Raw genomic sequence first — 12,175 nt, 5'->3', positions numbered from 1 at the left:
AAATAAATATTTTACAGCATTTATTGTGGTATGTTTTTCCATTCTTCTTCAAGGACCAAACAAATATTCATAATTTCGGCCATTTACAACAAGATCAATGACTTTTGCACGATCTTCGACACTAAGAACAATATTCAATCGCACACAACAATAATCACCAAAGCCACCTCGTCATTATGAAGAATTACATCAAAAAGTAACGATATAATGTTTTAGGAAAATTTGCTAACGAAATTATTGCACAGGGTATTTTAAAGATAGAGTAGAAAACAACTCTTCGATTAACCCTCTATCTCCGCTACTATAGTTTTTGAGATCCCAATGGTGGGGGTCCAATTTGAACTACCCTGTATAATACACCCTGTGTTTTAATATATATAAGGTCATAGATTATAACTATAATATAATCAAATATTTGAGTTTTATTTCGTGATAAAATTGTTTTATTTGTTGAAGGCTTATAATGCTTAATGTTCTACGTCGCTTGCATTAAAATTTTCATTTAAATTTTCACTCAGTAACTGTATTATTTATGTTTTAGATAAAACTCAAACTGAAAAGAATGAGAAAAAAGCTAGTGAAGAAACCAGCAATAAAATTAATGAAAACCAGGATGCTTTACCAAAAGATCTAGAAAACACTGCATCTAAAAACGATACTCCAAACGATGAAGTGATCAACCTTTCTGATGACGATCACAACATCGTGGCGTATACCGTAGTTGGAGATGATGACGAAGATGAAGAAATGAACGATTTGCATATGGATCTGGAATTTCCTCATTTGAGTGCCGATCAAATCGGTGATTTGATTCAGGACGACGAATTCAGCGCGGATGATGACGAGATGTACTCGAGCATCGATTCTGACGCTGCCTGTAATTTGTGCAACACCACTTTTAGCCATATGGCTTCTCTGAGGTACCACAAGAAGCATAGGGTGTGCCTTAAACCCAAGAAGGGTAGGTTGTTGATATGCATAAGCCACCCTAAAAGTGAAAGTCGATTTCGGTTAACAGTAATACATATAAGTTTATTTTGATTCTCCATTATCTTCTGTCTTTTGGAGACCAGCAGTGGGATTCTCTATAAGCTTGTAATATGAAATTTCATGCTAGTGACTCATTAACTTATCATATTCTTAGGATGTTTGGTTGTAGCTAGTGTTGAAAAGTTGAAAGTACATTTTAAAACAAAAATTTTGGCGTCTAGTAGAACCCTTAATATTCATATTAAGGTTTGCCTCAATTTATTAATAAGGCTTCTCTAGCACCAATTAAGTCGCTTGCCCCTTATGATAAAATTTACTCTTTGGCAAATCATAGTACAATATAAAACATGAGCTACTTGCCTTTATTTATTTTCAATAATTATTAAGTATTTGTTATACATCTTTTAGCAACAGATACATAATGTGTATAATGCCGCCTATTTACTTCAAAATATGCATCATTACGTCATCATTTTTTAAATAGAAATAGTATACAGGGTCGCTTTTATGTATGGAAACGGTCGATTATTAGGTAAAATATAGGAGGTACTGCAAAAAGTTAAATACAAAAGTTATAGGATGTTTAAATATCTATTAGCGGGTAATAAATTTAAGTATACAGGGTCGTTCATAAAGTCGTGGCACATCAAAGTTTCATTTTTTTAAATAGAACCCCGTGTATATTATTACATATTTCGATTCTTCCTTCAATTCTAAGGTACAACACAATGTACCTCAAAGCAACCGTTTCCGAGTTATTGACTTTTGAAAATTAAACAATTCGATTTAGTTAATTTCGATGTGTTTGGTTTGATTTAATGATGCTATTCTTCCGAAACTTGATACTTTTGTAATGGGTTAAAAATTCCTATTAGCTAATAGTAAATTTAAGTATACAGGGTCAGTCATAAACTTTATTTATTTAAATGAAACCCCCTGTATATTATTGCATATTTCAATTAATTTTAAGCAAAAATCGAAGTACACAATGTACATAAATTCAAGAATTGAAATGTTAAATGAAAATTTTGCAATTTCCAGACTTGATATACTCTCATTTTATACATCTATAAATGGTAACTTGAGTCATGTCAAATGTCAAATTCTTCCGAAACTTGATACTTTTGTAATGGGTTATAAATTCCTACTAGCTAATAGTAAATTTAAGTATACAGGGTCAGTCATAAACTTTATTTATTTAAATGAAACCCCCTGTATATTATTGCATATTTCAATTAATTTTAAGCAAAAATCGTAGTACACAATGTACATAAATTCAAGAATTGAAATGTTAAATGAAAATTTTGCAATTTCCAGACTTGATATACTCTCATTTTATACATCTATAAATGGTAACTTGAGTCATGTCAAATGTCAAATATTATTAAGTATCACAGTTTCGGCAGAATGGCATCGTTAAATTAAACTGAGCATATCGAAATTAATTAAATCAAATTGTTTAAGTGATATTTTCAAAAGTGAATAACTCGGAAACGGTTGGTTTAAGGTACATTGTGTGTATTTCGATTTTTGCTTAGAATTAAAGGAAGAACCCAAATATGCAATAATATACAGGGGGTTCCATTTAAAAAAATGAAACTTTGATGTGCCACGACTTTATGACCGACCTTGTATACTTAAATTTATTACCTGCTAATAGATATTTATAAATCCTATAACTTTTGTATTTAACTTTTTGCGGTACCTCCTATATTTTACCAAATAATCGACCGTTTCTATACATAAAAGACACCCTGTATATGCAAAGATGCCGCCTTTTAACTTACTAAACCGCTTTTTTCAAATTTCAAAAATCGTAGAAAAACAATATTTTTCAAAAAACATTTTTTGGATTTTTAGATAGAGTAGCGTCACATTAGTCTAAAAATCCAAAAATCTCAAAATTGAAAAAAAGCACTTACCGTCTTTTAACTGCCGGCGGCAGTATCGTTGTCCTGTACCCTCGTGTCCCGGTCCCAAGGATACTTTTTTACTTTTGGGGTGGTTTCAATTCAAGTACCCATTACTATTTTGAACCATATCCGTAGATGAATTTGAACCGAAAGTTCTGCAATGCCAAAAGTGCGAGAAGGTTTTTGCTACCAATACTGGATATAAGTACCACGTTCGACGAAATGTGTGTGAAAACGAATCTCTGGCTGAGAAAGGTACTTTTATCTCTACTTTTGATAGTCTTAGAACTATAAACAAAATTTGTAGATGAACCAAAGGTTTACCAGTGCCAACTATGCAGTAAAATATTTGCTACGAACACTGGATTAAAGTACCATGTTCGACGAAGTGTATGCGAGCAAGAGGCAGCGCAGGAAAAGGGTACACACTATTCTAAAATAATAAAATGAATTATTGATTTTAAAAAGTAACTTATATATACACGGATTATATGAGGTTTTATAATCCTTACACTTTTTGCAGAATCAATCAGTGTTCCTAAAAAGAATTCCTATTTTTGATTTTTAAAATTAATATTTTTTAATATACAGGGTGTCCCAGAAATAAGACCAAATATTTTAACCGGTAGTATAGTTCGACCCCAGAAACACGACCGTGAGGTCTCTTTTTGCGAAAAAAAATTGAAAATTTTATATTTTTCTTGACATTTTCTATCATTATTGTATTTTCTTGACATTATCTATACAATGGGCGTGCTCTAAATATTTTAAATAATATTACTTATTTGTACAAAAATTTCCAAAGTAAATGATAACGATAACCACGAAAAATAATAACTGCAACTGCACTGTTGGTTAGGTTAGGCTAAGCATCCTGTCAATAAAAATTCGACAAATTTGCAAGTGGCCGATGTAATATCCTTGGTAATATCATTTGACTAGACTTTTTCCAGAATATAGAGCTATATCCAGGAAAAATCTACCATATCTTATAAGAACTATAAGTTTAATTTGTAAATTATTTTCATATTCATTAAGTCCAAAATGGCACTAAATTAGTGCCATTTTGGACTTTTTTTTGGAAAATATTTTGGTTCATTAAAAAGGTATCCAAAATTTATTCGTTTTTGGACTTAATATTCAATTCCATTTTCAAAATTTCAAACAAGAAATGTTGTTATCTCCCTATTGTGTCTGAAAAAATGAAGTAACACGAAATAATGAGTTTTATTGTTTCCCAGCAAATAAAATTCTTATCTCTTTATCATATTAACGCATCAACATACTTTCTACATTTGTACATATTTTTTGTACCGTTTTTTTTTGCTCTCCTGTAAAATTAGGAATAATGGAGTTAGCAGTTTATCTCACATTTCACCGACGATATATGTTTCTTTTAACCAGATCTACCAGCCCTTAAAACATTTGCACTTATTTCTGGGACACCTTGTATAGTGTTCAAGGTTGGAGTGAATATTTCAAAAACACAATCAAAAAAACTGATACGGAGCTTTTTGGAAACACTGGTTCACCCTGTATAATATAATTTATAACAGCAATAATTTGTAGATGAGCCAAAAGTGTATCAATGCGAACAGTGCAGTAAGATTTTTGCCACTAATACTGGATACAAGTACCACGTTAGAAGAAGCGTTTGCGAACAAGAAGCTGCTGCCCAAGAGAAAAAGGGTATTTTTAATAGATTTGAAATTGATATTGTTCTGAAATATATATTTGTAGACGAGCCAAGGGTTTATAAATGTGATTTATGCGAAAAGGTCTTTGCGACTAGTACCGGGTTCAAGTACCACACCAAAAGGAAAGTTTGTGAGGCAGAGAAGAAAGAAGAAGTTAAAGGTTTGATACAATGATTTTTTTGTTTAATTTAAATCTTAAAAACACTAAAAATAATAATATTTCAAATCTAAAATATCTCTTACATTAGCTAACAACGTATGAAACATATATTTTTCTCTTCCAGAAGAGGTAGTGTTACAGTGTGAAAAATGCAACACTATATTTAAACACAAACACTCTCTGGTATATCACGTGAGCCGCAACGTGTGCTTGAAACCTAAAAAGGGTAATAAATCCTTGCTCTTTGTGTATATTTTTATTTTTTAACTATTTTAACGTATTTTTTTAGATGAAGAAGCTGAACCTCGATGCGAAAAATGCGATAAAGTGTTCTCCACCGGCACATCACTTAATTACCATGTTAAAAACCAAGTGTGCACACCTAAAGAACAGAAAGAAATCAAAGGTATAGAGATTACCTCTGTTAATTGTTTTTTTCTAGTTTTTGTTAATAATACTTATTGTTTTTTCAGAAGAAGAAAAAGTTTGCAATTTGTGTAACGCAGTTTTTAAGCATTACACGTCTTTGAAATACCACGTTATGCACAAAGTCTGTTTGAAGCCTAAGAAAGGTTAGTTAAGCGGCGTTTACACGATGCAACCATGCAAAATACGCAATTCATCACTTAACGTATGACATAAAATATTTACACCAAATTTAACAATCTCGGTGGTAGCCATATAGTTCTTGCACAATAACTTGATTAGTGTAAACATTTTAAAATGTTCAATTGCAAGTACTTACAAGCAAAAATTTGCGCAAGCAAAACTTGCATCGTGTAAACGCCGCTTTATTTTTATAAAAGGTTAACTCTCTACTTCTGATATTAAAGTTTATTTCTTGATTTGATCTTATAGTCTGATGTTGATTTATTAAAATAGGTACTTGTCATTCTTTTTTTTTTCATTCTGTGTTGTTTTAAAACATTTTAAAATAGAAAATATATGACGTTAATCAAAATTAATAATAATCATGTATTGGGAATTCAACTATATTTTTATACTTTCTTGTTTTCCTCTAAGACGGAATGGAAATATTGGTAAAGTATAAACGGGATTAACCATTTTAGAATAAGCAAACATTTTTATTAAGCATGTATTTTTCTCAAAAATTTAATAATACAAATGCTTTTTTCTTGTAAAGACAATCCGAGAACATCCTGTATATTTATTTTGGCGATATTTTCAATTTGACTTTCAACTTTATTTACAAACACTTCCTTAAAGTAGTTAATCATTAAGCTATTTTAAATTACTACAGGATATCTATCATAAAAGATTTATTGGCATCGGCGATGGCTATGAAATGAAGATCGTTGTCATTTTTTATGTAAAATTATATGAGGAATGTCACCGATGTTCATTTCCAAGCCAACTGGATGCCGTTTTTTTTTCGATCATACGGTATTTCGTTCTTTCTATATAAATTTTCAAACTGATTTTTTAGAGGAGACTGAACCAAAAATACTACAATGTGATCTGTGCGAGAAGATTTTTGCTACAACTTCTTCGTTAGACTACCATGTCAAAAGAAAGGTGTGCCAACAACAGAAATTTACACCAGGTAAGGGCTTTCGGTAGCTAATTCGATAACTATGCGATGAGTCGTTTTTCATATGTCAAATAACCAGTGGCGGTGGTTCTAAAGGGCACAGGGACACCTATCCATCTTATAACCCAGATAAAATGAAATAAATTAGTATAGTTCATAATATCATATAAACTTTAGTCACTTGATTAAGCTTGACCGGCACAGCGTTGCCCACTTTTACATATTTTCTTTTAATCAAAATATTTTAGGAAACAAAAATAAATTAATTATAAATATATAAACAGTTATTATTTATATCAACAGAACTCACCTCCTTAACAGCAGTTAAGAGACATAAAGGGCCATTATTACTGCTTTCCGTTTCAAAATATTCTATTAAAGTTACGATGAGTTTTTACGGCTATTAAGCTATCTTTTACACTGCGCCCTAAAAGAGGTTCTAAAAAGACGACTGCAGCGTCTGCTAGTAAAAATTTTTAAGTTAAAAGTAGTAGATAAGTTACATATTATATCCTTGTCTCCCATGTACCCTCCTTTAGAAATCACCCGCCACTGCAAATCACATGACGAATTTGGAAATACTGAAGATATGAGGTAATGAAGACTTTATTTCTATTCTAGGACCTCCCTTTATTTGTGACATATGCAACAGTTCCTTCGAACTGAGACAGACCTGGTACGCTCACGTGAAGAGACAGGTCTGTAAAAAATATCCGGAAAAGTATATTCGCGATGGTGACATTGAAGCCACCATCAAAATTGAAATGGAATAAGTTCCTTGCTTGTCTGTATTTAACATACTTGCCTAGATATTTATACCTACTATTGTTACTATTGTATCTACACACAAAATGCATCTATAGTTTATTCAACGCCATTAGGGTGTCCATTATTTACAAGGTTGATTATTTCTCTCACGACGCCCTCTAAATTTTAAGTTTATTGTCTAAAAAACAATAACAGACCATTGTACACCCTTAATATTCACAATAAACCTTGCTCCAAAGACGATTGTGGCAATTTCCCATTTAAATTACATGGGAACTTTGGCCACTTTTTGCAAATAATTTCTCGATTTTGTTCTCTCGCAGCCATGCCAATTTTTTGGTTGACATGATTTAATATTGGTTTTAATTAACATTATTCCATTTTACTCACTAAAGTAAGTAGCAGGCTATGGAAAAACACGGATTACCAGTAAATGTAAAATAGAGATGCTAGTTTCTGTGCAAACTTGTAGACCGTTAGTATCTCTGAGCTGAGTTTGAATTGCATATTTTTGATATAATAAAAGGACGAAAACGACTGACACTGACAACAAGCATCTCTATTAGACATTTACTGGTAATCCGTGTTTTTCCATAGCCTGCTACTTACTTTAGTGAGTAAAATGGAAAAATGTTAATTAAAACCAATATTAAATCATGTCATCCTATAAAATGTTGTTTCTCGTGTAATAAGGAAGATAATGGAGTAAATAAAAAAACAAATTGTAAAAAAAAGATAAGGCTAAAATGTGATTTCAACTTTAACTTGATACTGTAATTGATCAACTCTACAGGGTATCACAAATTTTATTAAAAAACAAGTTATAATTGCTACTCCGGTATTAGTATAAAAAGGGTTCTTATCAAAATACAGTTAGTATAGCAACATTGTGGAAAGAATACCCTATCATTAAAAAAAATCGTCCAAATCGGATAAGTGGTTTTGACCAAAACTTAACTTAAATTTTGGTTATTTTTTTGTGGTGCGTTAATTTATTGGGGAATTGTATTTGTTTAAACTCTTGGTGCATCTTAGCGTTGAACAAACTGTAGGTCTCGAGTGATTTTTGGTGTTTTGTTCAATTTTTTACACTAAAAACCATTTACATTAACCAAACTACTGGACTAATAGCCGACACTTTTTAGCACAGGTTTTTAGTTCCAGACAGTAATTGATATACAGGGTGGTCTGAACTGTATTCCGGAAACGTCGGCAGCATATTCTGCAGATAAAAATAAGTAAAAAAGTTCGTATAAATATATGTCCTAAAATGCTTAGTTTCGGAGATAACAGGGTGTAGAAGTTTCATTTTTATTTCGATTTTTTCCAAATAATTTCTTGAAGTAACGTCAATATTTGGATCAAAATTGTTGTCTGGGAGTTTCTTGACATAAGAAATTTGATGGTCAATATGTCTGTTATTTGTAGGGGGCATCACCTACATTATTTGTTTTAACTGTTTTGAAGAATAATAACTTTTCTCGTCCGTACCTGTATAAAACTACTGAGTGAAAATCGCTACGAGCAATCGTTCTCAAGATATTTAGAATGGAAATAGTCAATACATGTCATTATCAACAAATAAATAAACCTGAGTAGATAGTTATTTGAATGAAATGATAAATTTGGGAACTTTTTATTTTTTTTTAAATCAATCATAAATTTTTATTCGAAAAAATGATGATAAATCAGTTTTTGTTAAACTTTTGGCACAAAAACATTTCAAATTTATGATTTGAGTCTAATAACTATTTAGTCAACATGTTTAATTTATGTCAATGATGACAGGTATTGATAATTTCGATTCCAAATATCTCGAGAACCATTACTCGTAGCGATTTTTACCAAGAGACTTTTTTTACGCAAAAAACGTCGTAAATGTATTTTTTTTACACAGTAGTTTTATACAGGTATGGACGAAAAGTTATTACTCTTCAAACCAGTTAAAAATATTTAGATGGCGTCATCTACATGTATGAATGATATCAAAATAAAATTTCTCATGTCAAAAAACTCCCAGAAACCAATTTTCATCCAAATATCTACGTTAGTTCAGAAATTATTTGGAAAAAATCGAAATAAAAATGAAACTTCTACACCCTGTATCCCCGAAACTAAGCATATTAGGACATACATTTATACGAACTTTTTTACTTATTTTTATCTGCAGAATATGCTGCCGAAGTTTCCGGAATACAGTTCGGACCACCCTGTATATTAAATAATTTTCTGTGCAACAATTTAAATTTGGTGATTATAAATGAGTATAAGAAATTAGATTCAAGTTAATCATTAAATAAAAAAAATATATCTAATAAATACAGCAGTATATCTTAAAGTATGATATAGAAAACGTGTTAGAATCATTTTTTAAACCACCAGGTATCTATTAGTATTAAGACATTTTTCATGATTTGTATGATGATCTTCATAATGAGGGAAGGTAGACATTCAATAGCTACTTGTTTAATTTGTTATTTAATTTAGAAAATATATAAATAAATTTATATATCTATGTTAGTTACTTATTATTATTATTATTGAAATAATAACTAGTCTTGTTTTTCTTTGATGAACTTATTTGAAGATATATTTTATTGTTCTTTGCAAAGTAATGTGCAATTTTTGTTTATTTGCTAAATGTGGCCATTGAACTTGAACCAAATTTGAGAGAAAGATATCAAAAATTCTATACAGGGTTGCTGATGTATGGGAACGGTCGATTATTAGGTAAAATATACAAGGTACCACAAAAAGTTAAATACAAAATATATTTATGTGTAATATATACAGGGGGTTTCCATTTAAAAAATGCAACTTTGATGTGCCACGACTTTATGACCGACCTTGTATACTTAAATGTATTACTAGCCAATAGACATTTAAAAACCCTATAATTTTTGTATTTAACTTTTTGCGGTACTTCGTATATTTTACATAATAATCGACCATTCCCATACAAATCAGCGACCCTGAATATAGCTGATCGAAAGGTATGCGTTAAATTTTAAGAATTATTCCTAAATAGCATTTATCTTAATTATTGTAGTCAGACTATATGAAAATAAATCATATTAGATTAGTACAAAGTATATTATTTCTTTCCCATATTTTCTTTTAATTATTTAGAAGTATTTTCCCTACATTAATTATAGGTCCATCTTAAGGACGCGCAAGTAGGGATAGTTTATACAGGGTAAGTCTACCAGAAAAGATCCAGTGGTTCTCAAAATTTAAGCAAAAAATTTTTTTTTTGGAAATTTAATAAATAATAATATATAATAAGTAAAAACTCGGTTATTTTGGACTTATTTGACGGTAAACTTAAAAAGGTAAAGAGCAAATATGTTTCTTTTATCGAGATCTACCAGCCCTGAAAATATTTGCACTTATCAAAGCATACCCTGTATAATAATTTTTAAAATCTGTTCTTCTTCTTAAGGTGCCGTGCAGATTCCTGCGTAGGCGTTCATCTTTTTCTTCCTCATCAGATGGTTCTGTTAACTGCCGCGACTTGGAGTGCTTGGAAGTCCTGTATGCCTGTCCAATGACGAATATTTCTCAGCCAGGATAGCTTCCTTCGCCCTATTCCCCTTTTGCCCCCCTCTATTTTACCCTGGAGAATCAGACGCTGAAAGCGATAGCGTTCTCCACGCAGTATGTGTCCCAAATAGGCTATTTTCCTCTTCTTGATGATTTCGAAGAGTTCACGTTGTTCCAGACCAGCTCTTCTGAGAATGTCCTCATTCCTCACACGGTCGACCCAGGGCACCAGGGCACTCTTAGCATTCGTAGGGTCCACATTTCGAAGGCTTCAATTCGGTTTATTGTTGCTACCTTCAGTGCCCATGCTTCCACACCATATAACAAAACGGACCAGACATAGCACTTCACCATTCTGTATCTAAGGCCGAAGTCAAATTCCTATCTGTGAGAAATCTTCGCAGTCTCAGAAAAGTCGATCTTGCTGCATTTGATCTCCTGATCCGGATCCCACGTTTCGTTAACGATGCATCCCAAATATTTAAATGGTGTGACCTGCTTGATGACCTCTCCATTTACGTAAATTCTGGTGTTCGGAATATTGTTTCTGCTAACAGCCATAAATTTAGTTTTTGTAGTATTTATGTTTAAACCCAGTCTTTGACTTTCACTGTTAACCTTATTTAGAAGGATTTGGAGATCATTTGCATTGTCTGCCAATATCACTGTGTCATCCGCATATCGGATATTATTAATTGGAATGCCATTTATTTTCAAACCAATGGGACTATCGGAGATTGACTCAGTGAATGCTCTGTCCACATATAAATTGAACAACATTGGAAACAGAATACACCCTTGCCTTACCCCCTTTTTTATTTCAAAATCTTCTGTTGCTCCCACGCTATGTATACGAATTTCAGCTTTTTGATTCCAATACAAATTACTGATGAGCCTTATATCTTTTCCATCAAGTCCCAAGTCTCTGAGGTATGATATAAAGAGGTTATGTTTAACGTTATCGAACGCCTTTTCGTAGTCTATAAAGCACATGAAGACATCTTTTCTCTGATCTTGGCAATTCTGTACTAAAGTTTGAAGACTGAATATGGCTTCTCTAGTACCAAAGCCGTTCTTAAATCCAAATTGACTTTCTCCACTTACTTCCTCACATTTTTTGTAGAGTCTTGTATGCAGTACCCGTAAAAAGAGCTTAAGAAAGTGGCTCATTAGACTAATAAGACGATACTCTTTACACGAAGTTGCGTTACTTGACTTGGGCAGCGTGATAAACGTAGAACGAAGCCAGTCTTCAGGGATGTGACCGGTGTCATAGATGTTATTGAAAAGCTGTACTATAGTTTTTAAGTTTTGTTCATTAATTAAGTGGAACGTTTCCGAATACATATCATCAGGCCCTGGAGTTTTGTCGTTTTTCATTAATCTAATCGCATGAATAATTTCACTTTCCAATATGCTTGGTCCTGATGGCATGGGAATCTCAGTTGCAGGGTTTCCTGATCTTTCGTCGTTGAAAATATTAATGGTATAATTTCTCCAAGTTTACAATAGTTCTTCTGTTTCCGTTATAATTTTATTTTCATCAGTTTTA

General features: G+C 31.9%; 1 protein-coding gene across 1 annotated transcript in view; it reads left to right on the top strand.

Moving 5' to 3' along the window:
• LOC115889996 (zinc finger protein 37-like) overlaps window positions 1-7,100 on the top strand; it is a 380,755-nt gene extending 373,655 nt beyond the window's left edge. Inside the window, exons 6-15 of the mRNA XM_030910106.1 lie at window positions 542-961; window positions 3,039-3,158; window positions 3,211-3,324; window positions 4,473-4,592; window positions 4,644-4,760; window positions 4,885-4,986; window positions 5,050-5,166; window positions 5,234-5,332; window positions 6,208-6,324; window positions 6,934-7,100. Coding sequence (XP_030765966.1) covers window positions 542-961; window positions 3,039-3,158; window positions 3,211-3,324; window positions 4,473-4,592; window positions 4,644-4,760; window positions 4,885-4,986; window positions 5,050-5,166; window positions 5,234-5,332; window positions 6,208-6,324; window positions 6,934-7,085 — 1,478 coding nt within the window. The 3' untranslated portion in view covers window positions 7,086-7,100. The remainder of the gene's footprint in view (window positions 1-541; window positions 962-3,038; window positions 3,159-3,210; window positions 3,325-4,472; window positions 4,593-4,643; window positions 4,761-4,884; window positions 4,987-5,049; window positions 5,167-5,233; window positions 5,333-6,207; window positions 6,325-6,933) is intronic.
• Window positions 7,101-12,175: the final 5,075 nt, after the last annotated feature.

This window comes from Sitophilus oryzae, unplaced genomic scaffold (assembly GCF_002938485.1).
Source record: "Sitophilus oryzae breed Bouriz unplaced genomic scaffold, Soryzae_2.0 scaffold_857_pilon_pilon, whole genome shotgun sequence".
Taxonomy (NCBI): domain Eukaryota; kingdom Metazoa; phylum Arthropoda; class Insecta; order Coleoptera; family Curculionidae; genus Sitophilus; species Sitophilus oryzae.
This window is presented reverse-complemented; position numbering and strand designations above follow the sequence as displayed.